Consider the following 16908-nt stretch of genomic DNA (forward strand, 5'->3'; position numbering starts at 1 on the left):
TCTTATGGGCTTTTGACGTTTAACATTTCGAAAATTGCGCTGTTGGACTCATTAATCCAAGCGTCTTGTATAGTCAGATCTTCAAAATGAGACCAAAATCAGCAATGCGGTACATTTATCCCCTTTTGTTCCCTTACATTTTTTGACATGACTGTACAATTTTTAAAAAATGGCAGTAAGTGGTGTCTTGGGTTTGGATTCTAGATGTAGCATTTGTCTTTCGTGTTATACAGAGCCAAGACTTTGAATTGCTACCATGTGTTTTGTACTCTATGTCTCAAAACATTAATTGTTGATGAATGTTCTTTCGATTGTCCTTTATGTGGGACCCGGATATCTGTTGACGAGGAAGGTATAAACAGTTTCAAGTTAAACCCACTTTACAGCAAACAAATTTCAACAGGAAAATGATATGCCGATCAAAGTGTGTGGTCTATTCGAGGACGAGGAACGTGGTATTGCTTAATGCCTGTATTTAGGTGTGCTTATTCGCAACCTTTGTGAAGAATATCCCATGAGGCTAAAGCAATAAAAAAAACCACACAAAATCGAATATCTTACCGTTCCTGATTAAAAAATTTCATTGAAATCGGAAATTCAGTTATGCACCAAACATAACAAAGAACTTCATATTTTTGCAAACCAAGTAATGAACTTGTCTGCTCTGTTCTGATCAAGATCACAGCAAGCATGACTGTACAGCGATACTCAAATTAGCAGAACTGATGACTTACATATCATAAAGAATGCAGTCTTGTAAAAGCAATTGAATTATTACAAAAAAACTTACTTCAGTGTTATCATGAAAATGGAAATATCTTATTCACCAACCAAATAGTCAGACTTGTTTGACCCCGAATAATATCACATTTTATTTAACCTATTTATGAAATCTTCCAAATTTGAAAATACGTAAAACACTGAGGCTTCATTCCTTGCATTGCATATGGTAGAACCTTTCGGTGATGGATTTGGCTTCCTCTTTCGATAAATTTGGTTATGAGTACTTCTTGTATACAACTAATATTTTGATTATCATCTTCCTACATACCTGATTTTAATGCTGCCGATGAGAGGTTACTCCTTGAAACACGTGTACAGCATATCGAAATTTTCAATATAAAAACTGGTATTTTTTGTATTTACCAATATGGCGACACAGTCAGTGCACCATTTTACAAAATCCACAAGATGGCATATAGCTATGGCATGAAAACCGTGCTAGCAAGTTAAATAAACATAAGAAAACTAGCTACGCTACAGAAAACTGTTTGGACGTTTGTTTCCTTCATGGTGGAAAGTTAGTCGTATTTGAATTGAAAAACAATATATTAAATGAAATCAACGATCTTGGGGAAATGGTGAGAACAATTGAGCACCCGAGTCTTCAATCCGTTTTTCAAGATGTCAAGGCCAATGGTTCAAGTTTTTTTCAATTATAACCACAGGCTTTAATTCATTAGCAACAAACAATTATGGACATATTCTAGTGGCTAACTATAATAATCATACTGTTTACCATACTGTTTACTTGTCATCAGAGTTTAGACAATTAAAACGGACTCTTCTTAATAATACTAACAATAGGATAACTTATTCTACTCATATTGGAGTGGATGACTGAGGAAATATTTGGCTAAGCGGAAGGAAAATTCAAAAAAATAATGTAAAAGTGTTTTCATACATATGAATAAAGATATAAATCACAACTGTATATGTTTTGTTGATAAATAAGATTGATGAACTGTTATTTTATCATTTTTGTCGCCGCAACAATCGTGCCAAAACTTCCATCATGCTGTTAAATTCGACATTAAACAAGTTACTTTTATACATCATAAAGTCGTAATTATCACCATTTAATGTAATGTTTTAAACAGTATTTGTCTCGCTATTGTTGTTATTAGAAATCTTTGTATTTTTAGAGACGCCTACACTCATTCAAACTGTGCTCCGTGTCTATGCAACTCCTGTACGGAGTTCTGATTGCCTGCTTAGTTACCGATGGAATTATGCGTCTTCGGCTATATATGTGTTGTTTTGTTATTTCTGCAAACTTTTGCATGTTATGCATTATAAACGGTACAATGGTCCATTCCTCGCTTTGAGGTTTACTTTAAAGTTTAGCAGTATGCAGAAATTAAGTTCAATTAACATTCAAGAAAATGAAAAAACTAAGTTTATCAACAATAGGAAACGTTAGCCTAGAGCAAAATTAGCGAACTGATCCTTGGCAAAAATTCCATGCAATTGTCAAATTAACAGTTAAAGAAGGAACATCCATATAACAAATGGCAGAAGGCAAAACCCGGAAAGTTGGAATCAACCGCAATGGCCCTGACTTGGTACAGGAATTTCCAATCGAAATAGTTGGTTAAACCAGATTTTATAACGCGCTTATAAGTTGTTCCTCGCCTAACTATTCACGTAGACTATGAAACAAAAGTGAGTAATCAGACGGGAACGAGCTTAAAGCGTGCTAAACCTCCATTTCCCATTATGGTTGATTGTTCCATCAGGCAAAGTTGGTAAGATCAGTATTCAAAACAGTACACAAGATATATTGGTGATACTTTTAAAATCCATCGTCTATAAACCCTTTTCAGAAACAGAATATTTCTCAATATGATTAGGACATCAGATTAAAACTTTTTTCAGGCAGTTCATGAGACATAATTTTAAAACTTGGTACAAAATGCTATATACTACATTTCTAAAAATCAAAATCATTTGATCTCGACATCTCCATTACGTGTATTAACATCCTACAAAACTTCAAAGCTACAGCTCAAAAATGTAATCGTTTTTACTCAATGAAAGATTAGAACTGCTACTTTCAAACTACTACTTTGCAATATTTTATAACTATCTTGTATATTATTAATTAAGTTTCAGTAGTGCAGCGGCGAAAAAAAATTGGAATCCCTAAAATACCGATGCAGTATTCCTTCTATTAAACATGAGGCTAGAATAATGAGGCTGCTCCTTTGAATATTTGGTAGAATTCTTCGGTGCTGAATTTGGCTTCCTATTTCGATTTTTAGTTTTGAGTGTTAATTTTTGAACTTCCTATGTATTTGTTTCAAATGCTGACAATGGGAGGTAATACCCATTGAAACACGTGTAGAGCATATCCAAAATTTCATTAACCCTGCACGCCTCTATCATGGGTATTAAAGCTGCCAAGTTCGACTATCTCTATTTCTTTTTTTATTAATAAATTCTAACTCTTTTTGCCATTCACGTTTCCATTATGTGTATAAGCATCCAACAAAATTTAAAAGTAGTAGCTTAAAAACAGAGGAAGGAGATAGTCGGACAAGCACGTACCCGCTATCAATATAGACAGCCGGGATTAAAATTAATATGCCAACTGACTTTTAGTCACGATATAAAAAGATCTTTTAGCTTTCTCATTTTGTATTACAGGTGTGTGTTTTCTTGGATAACACAATTACACCATTGCTTATATTTGGTAATTGCAGGAGGTAAATTTAGTTAAAGCAACATAGAATTTGAATTAATTAAGATGGTCTCCGTTTTAAAAGATTATTCAAGGTACAAGGATTGCAATATTAACTTAACTCACGGCAGAAATGACAGAAGAACCAAGAAACCAAACATCTGTCGCTTTGTAGTCTGGCAATAACCTCGGATAAAATATTATCCGACTCGACGCTTTCTCATATCGACCTTTTTGAACACTCGCGACTGATCCGGGCACAGATTGATAGGTGTCTTTCCAATGTAGAGCCTATTATTACGTCCACTCTAACCATATCGCAAATTAAGTTTATGAAGAAAGCTTACGACGAAACAAAAGCTGAGAGATATATTTGGGGCACTTCAGATTGAAACTTGTAAAGTCGAATTAGAAGAAAACGTGATAGATCTTCAAATACCAGTATCGGATGTCCTTGCCCCCAAACAGAGGAGAGCCCAAATAAATAGCACTTTCACAAATATTTTTGGATCTAACAGCATTACAGCGTGGGTTATCACAAACAACTTAGGAAGTCTCTATCGGTCAAATGACAATTGATTGAAAGGCGTACACTGGAAATAAACTTTTTCTTTCTTACAAGCCTAAAATCGTGTTTGCAAAACGTTATTCTTACAAAAATAAAGTCAAAACAAGACATGGTTACTTTGCGACTTGTTGTAAAAGTGACCAAGTGATTGTAGCAGACAATAAGGGGAAAATACCTAACGCCGAATTTACCAGTTTATGCACCGTGCACCAGTTTATAATTACGGTGACTTGTTAGTATCAGACTATAATAACAATATCATATGCATGCTAAATGAAGATGCAAGTTATTCAAGAATTCTCGTAGATTGTGACAAAATACACGGCCCGATGCATGTGGACATTGACGAATGTGGATAAAAAATTTCAACAGATGTAATGGAAAGGGATCGTGTTATAAAGAAATAACTGTTTATTTTTATCTTTGAAAAGTGAATACAGTTTGACTAAAAAAAAAAAATAAAAAAAAAACTTTAATACGTTTACACAAGTAAACGTTATGATAAAATTTATTTTACAATTGTTAACAAAAGTACGCCTTTGCTATTTTGCCAGATAATCTATCTGGAAAATTGTTCACAAGATGCCAATAAATAGAACATACAACTTACCGTTTGTAATCTTCTATTTAGAAACCAAAAGGTCGATGTCTTTGTTGGTAGGCCATAGATCCTTGTGGATATCCATCAGCCTAGTGCATGTAGCTTGTATTATAGATTGAAATTAGTTGTAGCACAAAATTCGAAGGAATGAACTAAAACACCGAGGCTTCATTCTTTTTAAAACACATGTTGGAATTTCTCAGTGCTGGATTTCTGTTGTGTGTACTTCTTATATAAAATTAACTTTTGAATCTTGAACTTCCGATGTATTTTCAGTTCTAATGCTGCTGATGACATAGTTACTCATCAAAACTAGTGTATTGCAGAGCGGAATGAATTCGCAATACACAAATGATTGATATTTTTGTATTTATATAGTTCAATTCTTAGTTAGAGCAAACTTAAAGCTAAATCTTAACTCGAAAACTAAGTATTAATACTATGCAATGAACAATAAATGAACGATGACACGGAGATAAATGGGAATAAATGAGCAACTCTACCACTTAACAAGAACTGGGAGTATAGACCATGATCACTGATAGGGTAAAAAAAACTCTGTTTTTTTCTAGAAACGTCATACAAACAGAATTTTTAAGTTAACACTTATAATTTAGGAACGATTGTTTCTAATCAAACTTTTAATTGCCGATATTTCATGTTTCTCGGTACAAGGACATATGTCCAATCTAACAGAGCCTGCTCCATGATAGGCCAAAACGCTGAGCTGATTTTTTTTTAAATGTGCTAACCCACAGTTCTAAGCAACTGCCCATGGAAAGGCTTGTCAGTCCACTAGTTACATTATTCTGACCCCAAGACAACCAGTCGTGTTGCAATCTCTTAATACTACCTGGTTCGATGATAAGCAGTGACCACCATATTTTATAGTCTTTTGTACAAGTAGACTGGGACCCTAACCACGACCTCCCACACTTTAGGTGGGCACACTATAACGAGACTACTTAGATTGATAAAAGAACCACCTTATTCAACTAAGACAATGTTATGCATGCTTGAGTGATTGAATAGAAAAAAAAAATTAAAAGTTACAATTTTGAAAACAAAATTATGACCATTTACACTTGATATTGACCAAAATGAGCTACATACAAAACTAGAATATGCTGTACATGAACACAAACTGCATTATGACAAACAAGATAAAAAAGTTTTTAAAAGTTATTGATAGATTGCCTTTGGAAGAAATAGGTGACTAAATTATATAACAAACTCAACTGTAACTCACCATTGTATAAATCATAACAAACTATTCAACAATAAGTTTATTAATAACTTACTTCAATAACACATACCTTAGAATTGCTTGCAATGATGCTAATATGTACAATATACAGACTTTACATATCACAGATTAAAGGGGACACAATTCAAATCAAGGGGAAGCGAGGGTTTAAATGCTAACCATGTAAATACTTTCCTTTAAGCTCTGTTAAGACAATTACTGTGAAATAAAAATGGTTTGTCATGAGGAATTTTCACCTCAAAACAACATACATGAAATGGTAAAATTCTTAGGTAACTAAATAACAGAAAGAGAATTTTGAATAAGCAAGAAATTTGTGAGCATTGGCTCACCAGTAATATCCCCCCCTTTCATCCACAATATAAGAAAAATAAGTCCTCGGTAAACAGGCAGTTGTTGTCAATTTTTTTCCGAAAATGGATACCACTATATGGCATACATACAAGAAGAATGTGTTAAAATCTCAGTAGTTGATTTTTGCAATATGCGTAAGAAACATACACAAAAAAAAATATGTCTATTTTTTCTTGTTGCAGTGACCTTAAAAAAATTAAAAAGATGTAGTTCATGTTTATAGCTATTGCTTTCATTTCCTTCAAAGATCAAGTTCATCTTATTAGTTTTCTTCTTGCAAAATTTAAAAACAATATAAATCTTCAGCATTAATGCTTTCAATTGAGCACTAAGTATTTCATCAATGAAAAATCTAACTACAGTAAATGAAGCTAGAAAGAATAACCTGTCTTTTGGATACAAAACTGAATTCAATTTAGAAGTATCAGGCTTAACAGTAGACCAATCAAAATCTAAATAAATGATTTTTTTAAATCAAGTTGTAACACTACGCAACAACCATTAAATTTACTTTTAGTACAAAGGTGTGAGTGTCAGTGATATCATGACAATTCAAAATCTTCTTGAAAAGTAATTAGTACCAAAAAGTACATGAAATTCCATTGAGAGAGTTTCTCTTTCAGTACTAGCATTTAGGCACATAGAACTTTAATTTCTAAACAGACAAATCTTGAAGTCATATAAAATTCACCAAAAGAAAGACAACTTGAAATGTGGCTTCTCCTGGCAATGTCAAAAGTTGACAATGACTTTATTGCTATTTGTGACAGACAGAGGAATGCAGTAGCGACACTGTATCCACTTTTGCAATTTTGTTTGAAAGGGAGAGACAAAAAACAATGAAGTGTTCTGAAAACAAGAGGCTCCCAGAAGCCTGAATAGCTCACCTGGTTGAATTTTGCCCTTCAAGGGCAATAAATTACACAAGTTGTCCAACAATTTTGACTCAAGAAAACTTTGATACGCACAATCGTCTATGGTGACCAACATTTGTGAACATTGCTGTGCTAGCGACCTCTGCAACAAAGATCCCCAATGCGGTTCTTCAAGTAGGTCAATTAGAAATTACTTCCCTTTTCAGAAAAAATGTTGGTACATTTAAACACATTACATCGCATCTACCCCGAAGAACTTTAGATGAAGGATACTACAATGACTGAAAGGTCAGCCTCATATCTTGACCTACACTTAGAAATCGATGGTAAAGGAAAACTTTACGACAAACGTGATGACTTTTTATTCAGAATTGGCAGGTGCGATGAACTTTCATATGGTAAGAAAAGATTAATCAAGGGAACCAAGGTTATAGAGGTAATCAAAAGAATGCAATCCAGGGACAAAGACCAGACATGAAAAACAGACACACACAACAATGAACATAAAATAACCAAAATAATACATAAAAAAGTAATGAAAGTAAATGAAATACACTATTCCAATTAATATTGTATGCATAAATTTATTTTGGTCAAATATTATTGTATGTTACTGGAGGAAATGGTATGACAATTATTTTATTATAAGGTATTTTGATTTTGATATGAATATAAAATGTTTGTAAATGATCAAAATGGATATAAAATCTTAGCAATACTAAATAATATGACATAGATGTATATGAAATGGTATTTTCCTTGTAGTTATGTTCCTATGTAAACAAGCCAAATAGTAATTTGAACCATGGCAATGAGTGGGAGGTTACTTGTATGGAAAAGGCGCAGGTTAGTAATGCGGTATGTTGTCTTGTCGCGTGACTCCGTAATGACTTCTAATTCTGTATTGTCAACTGTCCTTTCATCTACGGCAATATCCCTTCAGCATCTGTATATAAAGTTTTCATATCACAACTCATTCGTTATGCCAGAACTTATTGTAAATTCGTGGATTTTTTAATTGTGCTAGCCTTCTTACAATTAGGCTTCTGGAACAGAGTTATCTTGCTACAAGTCATCACTGCAGACGTTTTATGGTTGTGGGTCGTTATAGTGTGTCTATCTGCACCATGAGATACAATTTGTTCACCCTGTCATAGCTTTTCTTTCCTCTCTTTTCTTACCCGGACGTGAAATTTTATGAACTCGGCAGATGTTTCTAGAAAAGCAGGATGCTTATCCTACCGGTGCACCTGACGCATGCTCCCAGTCTTTTTTTGCTCATTTACTTTTAATTTATTTTACTTGTTATCTGGTTATTTCATGTTCTTTGTTATGTGTGCTATACTCTTTCTTGTTTATGGACAAATATGATATGTTCACCTTGAAGCATACCTCATGACACAGGTACCTTAATTTCGAAATGAATTCACTTTTTTAATACTGGGTGTATTTAATGTAGAACATCTCTATTCGCTACACTACTCCATCGAATCAAATTGATACAGGGAAGATATATAAACGTATAGAAAGGTCTGAAAAATTTCCCAACGATGTTAGAACTGTCAAATTTGCGATGCAAATTTTTGATCGTTTCGTCCGCGGAACTCGAACTCGTACCGCTGTGACATCTATGGCAACGCCGCCTGCACAAAGTCCAGCGCCCTAGACCACTCGGCCACGCTGGACTTTGTGCAGGCGATGTTGCCATAGATAGATAGATAGATAGATAGATATAATGTACCTATCCAATTTCAACCTTAAATCATTATATTTAACATAATAGTGTGCCGTACTCCCAAAAGGGAATTGTAACCTTGGATGTTGTAATTCAGACATTTGTAACTCCGGCTGTAAAACAAAAGGTATGTACGACACCAAGAACTTATATACAATAGTGCAATATCACAATAAAAAAAGTATATTGAGAGAAAAAATGAGGCAAACATTTTTTTTATTCAGTTACAGCATTCTTTAACTTGTTTTGTAGTAGAATTTTATTTGTAAAATATTTCTCACATTTTCATAACGAGACCTGCTGACAACCTAAAAGAGTATTGCAATGGAGACATGGAACATATACCTGGGAACCATGTTTTTGTCGGTTCAAATACAGCTTCTGCCTGTAAATAACATATTGTACTACTATTTTATTTGCCACATTATAACAAATTGTACTAAAAAAAACAGAAATACCATTCATATTGATATTACAAATTTCGATATGCTGTACACGTGTTTCAAATAGTAACCTTTCATCAGTAGCATTAGAACCAAACACATAGGAAAGTTCATTGTATACAAGAAGTACTCAAACCAAAACTATCGAAATAGGAATCCAAATGTGCCACCAAGAGGTTCTACCATGCACAAGGAATGCAAACTAAGTTTTTATTATTTTTTCTGTTCCTTTAGGTGGCTTACCTAACAATGGTAGGTAAATCCTGTGTGGTGAAAGTATAATAAATGCTCTCCTAAAAGAAGTGGTACACCTGTACGAACGTCTCAGTATCTAATAATCCCAACAACTTTAACGACATATAAAACAAAACAACATAGAACCAAATAGAAAGAAAGCTTCTGTTACCTTATAACTAATTATATAATATCTCCTTTAATGCGTTCTTTTCCGTAACAATTCGTAACTTCCAATAAGAATGTTTTATGTATCTGGTTTACATACAAGTTTTTTTTTCTAATTATCACGAACACAATAAATTTATAAGAATACGATCATTTTACCTTATCATTTAAAATCAGAAATAAATCGTTAAGGATGCTTTTCATTTACAGTTCTTGATTACACAACGCTTAAACAAACGTTGGCTATTTTATATTTCCGTGACATCGATGTACCATCATTGTGTATTATAGAAGTAATTATCATGTAATATAAACCATAAAAAGCAATAGTAAAATCTAAAATACCAGTCATATAGATGTGGCATGCTCATGTTCCAAATAGTAACCTCTCATCAGTAGCATTAGAACGAAATACATTACAAAATAAAGTATCAAAAGTATTGTATGTAAGAAGTACTAAAAAGGAAAACCGTACCGATAAGTTTTATGTCAAAGGAAAGTACATTATTTTTTATGTAATTTTTAGCAATAACTAATCAAAGTAAGTATAAATAAAACGTTGATAAATACATGTTTATTATTGAAATACATAAAATGTATATATGTATTACGAAAGTGATCGAAGTAAGCTGGCACTTAATTTGAGAAGTTTTTTTTTTTTCTTTCGAAAAAAAAACAACAACAAATCAATTCGGTCCGATAACAAATGTTAACTTTTTTATATATGTTTATAGAGATATAAGGTTTAAATCATGAATAGACCGGAAATACGCCTTTGTTACTAAAGTAATAAGATCAAGGTGCGCTATAAAGGTATCACTGTATCATTTCATGATTTATATTATGCTTATTCTATTATTGCTCTGGTACTTTGGTAAATGATTTGTTTTGTCCTTATTTGTTTATATTTTTGAGAAAGTACACATATTCTTAAGGCATTTTCACTGAGTATTAATTGAAAAATATAGCTGTAGATATATGTATTGACATGAATTTGGGCTGCATTGGTAAATTGTAATGAGGAAAATTAGGTTCTATTTTACAGTTTTTATTATAACAATGCAAGTAGCAATTAATCTTTTGGGAGAATGATTATCTTGTATATTTGGGTGTTGTAAGATCTATTTTGCCAGATTTATTTTGGACTTGACTTGATTATGAATAGGAATAGTGTTTCGGTGATTTTGGTGTTACCCTCATCAATGTAGAAAATTTAATGAAATGCTTGATTTGGTTGGAACTCTAGAAGAAACATGTCATTGCGCAAATGTGCGAATTGTTCATATTTAGGGATGAAAATATTTTCTTTTTAGATGCGCATAGTAAGTATGACTTGTATAAAATACACTGCTTAGGGAAGGATTCGCTTATTTGTTGTTGTTTGTATGTTCCTGTTTCTCACTAATATAACAACTTCACTTCAGACATCACATTTCTGCATATGCAGTACTGGAGGTTGTATTTTAATTTATTTAGCTTACTGTAGAAAATTTGTTTCATTAGTTACTATCATCTTAAATGTTTTGTTATGATAATATTTATACATTTACGTTTAGTTTGAACATATTTAAAAACAATTTGGTTATCATAAATCGTCTGTCTGTAGTTAGATATGTAAATATGTCTACTAATACTTAATTAATGCATTAGCTTAACCAAGTATAGTCAAAATTATGCTGTCTATAGATGTTTTACAAGAATGCATATTACCTTTTGATTAAGGGTCATACATAAATTACGTTGTCTAAATTTGATGTGATACAGGATAATATAGAAACAATATAACATTAGAATATATAAATAGAAAATAAAGAAAAACAAAGTCAAGTTTTGTTAACAGACAAATTGAAAGAGTATCAAGACAAAAGAATAAATTATATTTTTATATCTATTGGTTAATACAGAATGTGTTTCCGATCCTGCTGATATACTGTTTCTACTGGATGCAAGTGGAAGTATTCAAGCAAGTAATTTTCAACTAGAACTGCAATTTATTGCTGAATTCGCTAAACATTATGTGATAAGTCCGACAAATGTACAGATTGGCGTCATGACATTTACTACTACGGTTTATGACCATTTTGCTATGAATGCTTACCATGATATAAATACTCTCACGAAGGCTATCATGTCAGTCCCATACACATCTGGAGGAACAAGGACAGATATAGCGTTAGAGTATGTTATTAAAAATGGCTTTACTCTATCGAAAGGAGACCGTAGCTCAGCACCTAACTTTCTTATTGTGATATCAGATGGTCACTCGAATAAGCCTGCATTAACACAAATGGCTGCACGCCATCTCCATACTGCTCACATCAATACATTTGCTGTAGGAGTTGGCAGTGTTAACCTTGTAGAGTTTACCTATATAGCTTCTAGTAGCACAAACCATGTAATGACTGTTCGAAACCATCTGGAATTACGACTGCCTTTAAAACAAATTCGCTGTCGTAAGTAATATAAAATATGTTTAAGTTTGTCAAAAAACTGAAAATGTTTTTCAACCGTCAAGAGTTTTTCGAGCTGTATATGTATATGAAGAAAATACATAGCTATATGCACCTGAATGCATAAAAAATTAAATTAAAAAAGTGCCAGTTTGTTTATTAGATATGTTCATCAATGTAAGATTATGGTGAGGAGATAATGCTTGTTAATACAATCCACCCAAAATAGATGCAGTAGGTCGTAGGTCATGTATGTAATTATTTTTTGTTAACATTGTTTTTATTCATAAATAAAATCTTTGTTGTCTGTGTGTGTATGTATGTATGTGCATGTATATTCGTGTTCACATAGTGAAAATTTAAAGTGAAAGAGTGAAAACTATATTGTTGTATCGATTTTAAAAAGATTATTTAGAAGGTACAATTTAGTTTGATATACCATCAGAACAATGCATTTGTCCCTACTAGTTGTAATAAACATGATATGTGATCGTGTCATAAACATTTTGTTATTTGAATAAGCTGATAAATTACTTTTTTCCTGGAAACTTGAAATCGTGTTATTTACTTGCTCATCGATACACTCTTCATGTAATAAATTTGATAAAGGTTTTATCCCGCAATGTCATTATAAAGATAGATTTAGATACCGCTATAACCTTGGTTCCCTTTATTACTCTCTTAAACACCTTTTTTGTTTTCCTCTGTATTAAGATAATATTTTTCAATTGTGAACAAATATAATATCATGATGTGTCCCTCTGTTAACTGTACAAGTTCACCTTAAAGGAGCACTAGAATTCGTTTGTGCTTCTTTTAGAATTAAATTACCTGTATATTATCATTAGCAGATTTAAACTGTAGAAGTTCATATATAAGCATTATATACAAAATGTTCAAAACGATTTTAAATGCTTTTAAAGGCTGACAACACCCCCTCAATTTCTATGACATATCAAGCAATTGTTTGTCTTGTTTATTGTACAATTTATGACCATTTACAATAATAACAATATGAAACATACACCGCAACTGATCATATCATACTGTAAATTTTGTACCTACAGTATTCTTTCTGTGATCTGACCACAATGGATGTGCACGACAACAATATTTCGATAGAGCTTAAAATAAGCTTTCTGAAGGCATATAATTTTTGCATTGATATATTAAATTCTAAACTTCGATAGCCTGCTATCGTACCACTAATTTTGCAATGCTTCATTTTTTTGCAGCTGCATACCAGAATCAAATTGGAGGTAATTTAAATGTACAAATATTGACAATGACTGAATCAAAATATTTCTTAGGAATGTCCACCGTTTTCCCATTGAACGATGCTTTAATTTATCGTTCAACATATTTTTCCTTTGACAATGACAACAACTAAAACTAATTAATTAAACATTGATATATTTTTTTTTGTTTTCTTGAAAACTTATTTCAAAGACACATTTTGAATATTCAAAAAATAGTCTTTTTCTTGATAATAATCGAGGGGTATTAAATCTATGAAAGATGTTCAAGTATGATATAGCTTGTTTCTGCAGTTACCTCAGGAACTTGTAAGTATATTCATACATACAAACATCATCTATTTTCTTTTTTTGCATAGTTGAAGTATAGTTCACAGAAGAGGATCCAGGATTTTAGTTCGGGGGGGGGAGCGTTAATTGAATTAAATGCCATGCAAAGCAAGGCAAAACATATTATGGGGTGAAACTTGTGAATTTTTTTTACCGATTTAGGGGGGGGGGGTACGCCCGGCACGCCAGTCCTTGGATCTGCGCCTGGTTCAGTGTATCAATAATCGATGAAACGAAATTATGGAAACAAATTTTCTCGACGAATTGTATAGCAATGTCGTGTACAGAAATATGATATATCTACTAATAAAAACAAGAACTATTTACTTTTGTCTGAGAATTGTGCGTGCTCGTCCTGGTGTTGAAATGAACCAATCCAGTGACAGAATTCTTTTCTTCAAACAATTATTGACCTCGAAATAAATAACCATCCACTTCGATTAGCACCTGGCCACGCCATTGAAGAAAATGGAATTTTAAGAAATCAAATGTGTGTAATTCAGACTTAAAGATATAATTCATCTATAAAGCAAAACTTCACTTTTGTTATATAATGTCATTTCTGAAATTAAAAAAAAAATGTGTTACAGCTTCGTGCGCAGATCAACATTTATTTAATTGTAATCCAAGCGTATGTAGTACACCGGATGTGGCGAAATATTGTCCCTTGACGTGTGGATCATGTAGTGCAGGTAAAAACCTTTCATGTTTATTTGTATATAATACAGTTTCAGTCTATTTAAATCAAATTAGATTATGTAATAATGGGCTATTGCATATCATTGACAAACATTTCGCCGAAAAGAATGTTGAATTGGACTACCTTAGAAGCCACTTTTAGTAATTTGAATGTCATGTAACCTTTCATTTCACAGTTCAATTACTCGTTTGTTACTGGCACGATCTTTTCTGAATATAACGTAAAACTCCGAATATTTTCAAAATGACTCAAGGAATCGATTCTATTTAATATGAAAAGAAACTGAAATATGAATGCATAAAATGTAAGAAGTAAAGATAACATAAACTAAAATATCTGCAAGTAAGGCAAATCGATTATATGATTATGCGGTTATATCGATATTCAAATCTCAAAAGTCAATAGTTAATGACGAATCAATGTAAAGAAAGACAAAAAATAAACAATATCCAATAAATTGTTGCTACGTTTAAATCTTGATTCAGCGCTTTATGTTTTATTGAAAATTGAAAATCGAATTTGATTTTGGATATTTCAGGAACGCAATCTACATATAATGTGTGCATTTACTTACTGTTATGTTTTTAATATTCAATCAATGATCTTAAATATTCGAATGATAAGTGATAATGTTTGCTGCTTGTAGTATTATAAATTGATGAGGATATTAAAAATAAAAACTTATCAAAGCATCAAGATATCAATTTATTGACATATTTTTAGGACAAATGTTGAAGTAACAGTCTTTATAAGTATCAGACAGATGATACAGCCTTAGTTAAGCATTCTGTTTTTGCACTTTTAAGATGAACTTATACAGATTATATATTTAGTTGATACTCTCCAAGAGTTATCGTTCTTTATTTGGTTGCTTTAAGTGGGAGGTAAATGCACTACTCTGTATACGGAAAGGACTATAGTGACATAAGATTTTACCGTTTGTTCAAAGGATATTTTATGCCTTGTATCCATACCTTTGGCAGTGTTTGAATTATATATCGATTGAGGTACTAATTGAACATGTTTTTTTTAATTTTTTTTTTATAATAATTCAATTTTGATTATGGGTAATTATTACGTAGAATAATACGCAGCGTTGCTAGGAAATCGAAAGATGAACGTCTTACTTCATTATACTGACAACAGACTAATATGAACTAAATTGATTATTAAAAGAGAGGTTGCATACCTGCATTTCTATCAAGTTGACTCTGGTGGTTAAGTATAGTAAATGATTAAAACCAAAACATTAAAAATTGAAGGAATACAATAAGTAAATGTTTAACCTTCCCTCCCACATAATTTACAAAATCATCAATCATTGTTTTTTTTAATATGGAATCAGACTAAAGTACATATTCTTTTTATATTCATTTATATAGCGTCATGCTCAGATACTACACTGTTCAACTGTAATTCTGCTGTTTGTGGAGACCCGGTATTATCATCAAAATGTCCTATGACTTGTGGAAAATGTACTACAGGTAAGTATACGACAAAGGATTCATTGTACATTAAATAAATATTCCTTATATTGCGCAACCAAAGTAATTTTTATGCAGGAACCAAAGTTGTCAGCATATGAATAGGTAACGGAATTTTTTAAACTGTGTTATATCGGAGGTACAAACTAGGGAAACAATGCCACAGTAGAGGAAGACTAATTAAACAGCAACATATATTAAAAAAATACTCAAAGAGAAATGAAAAGTGCGAAAACCACTAAAACTAGTCTCTGCTATCAAAATCGGTGAAAGAAGAAAAATAGCTATGATAGATGGCTATCGTTTGCTATGTTGGAACGCCATATCGGTCAGTGAAGTCGAAGTGACGACCTTACCACTTTTGGCTCGACGACCATTATCTATGGACATCAAATCCTTGTTTTACGTAAACTGCTGAGCCCTATCTTGAAAATCGATATACTGATCACAATATCTAACGAAGCGTGTAGGCTGGAATACAAAAATTCGACACGGAATGAGTCTTTTTTTCTGTTTGGATCAGGCGACAACCCTGTGAGGTACATGAATTCATTAACACCATTTTCAGGGTATACAAATATCAGTAAAAAATGATAGTTTTAATTTGTTTTGGTCTTGTGTTGTAGCTTCATGTAAAGACTCAACTCTGTTTAATTGTAACCCTGCAGTATGTTCTGACCCAACTTTAAAATCCAAGTGTCCTCTTACCTGTGGGTCGTGTGGTGAGTATTTTTGAAAGAAATATTGAAGGAAATGATGTTTTCAGATTATCATTTTAATCAAATCATTGAACTTGGTGACCAAGTAATCGTTGAAAAAATTTCTTGATCAAAGAATGAAATTCATATTTTTTTAAGCAACTGTAACTTAACTCATTACACAAGTCGTTTACAAAACACCCGCATTTTAACTTGATTTTTTATATATTTTAGGGACAGGGAAGAAATAGATAAAAAAAACTAATAAAGATGAAAAGGAAA

General features: G+C 32.3%; 2 protein-coding genes across 2 annotated transcripts in view; both read left to right on the plus strand.

Moving 5' to 3' along the window:
* Positions 1-11331, plus strand: part of LOC148627227 (uncharacterized) — a 61970-nt gene extending 50639 nt beyond the window's left edge. Inside the window, exons 7-11 of the mRNA XM_088569919.1 lie at positions 7894-7974; positions 8912-8990; positions 9541-9558; positions 10235-10249; positions 11022-11331. Of these exons, the coding sequence (XP_088426045.1) occupies positions 7894-7974; positions 8912-8990; positions 9541-9558; positions 10235-10249; positions 11022-11113 (285 nt within the window). The 3' untranslated portion in view covers positions 11114-11331. The remainder of the gene's footprint in view (positions 1-7893; positions 7975-8911; positions 8991-9540; positions 9559-10234; positions 10250-11021) is intronic.
* Positions 11332-11591: 260 nt separating this feature from the next.
* Positions 11592-16908, plus strand: LOC148627230 (matrilin-1-like). The gene is made up of 7 exons (XM_088569988.1): positions 11592-12161; positions 13394-13417; positions 13709-13723; positions 14335-14436; positions 15827-15928; positions 16555-16650; positions 16861-16908. The coding sequence occupies exons 1-7, from the start codon at positions 11759-11761 to the stop codon at positions 16875-16877; spliced, it is 759 nt and encodes a 252-aa protein (XP_088426114.1). The 5' UTR covers positions 11592-11758; the 3' UTR covers positions 16878-16908.

The sequence above is a fragment of the Perna viridis genome, chromosome 1 (assembly GCF_037379345.1).
Source record: "Perna viridis isolate PV_CMFRI_1.1 ecotype Kerala chromosome 1, ASM3737934v1, whole genome shotgun sequence".
Classification (NCBI taxonomy): domain Eukaryota; kingdom Metazoa; phylum Mollusca; class Bivalvia; order Mytilida; family Mytilidae; genus Perna; species Perna viridis.

Excerpts from the sequence above, each read along its gene's own strand:
- LOC148627230 (XM_088569988.1), top strand. The coding sequence starts at position 11,759 with ATGACATTTACTACTACGGTTTATGACCATTTTGCTATGAATGCTTAC. Across the intron at positions 12,162-13,393 it reads TTTAAAACAAATTCGCTGTC|CTGCATACCAGAATCAAATT; the intron begins GTAAGTAATATA and ends ATTTTTTTGCAG. Across the intron at positions 14,437-15,826 it reads GTGTGGATCATGTAGTGCAG|CGTCATGCTCAGATACTACA; the intron begins GTAAAAACCTTT and ends TCATTTATATAG.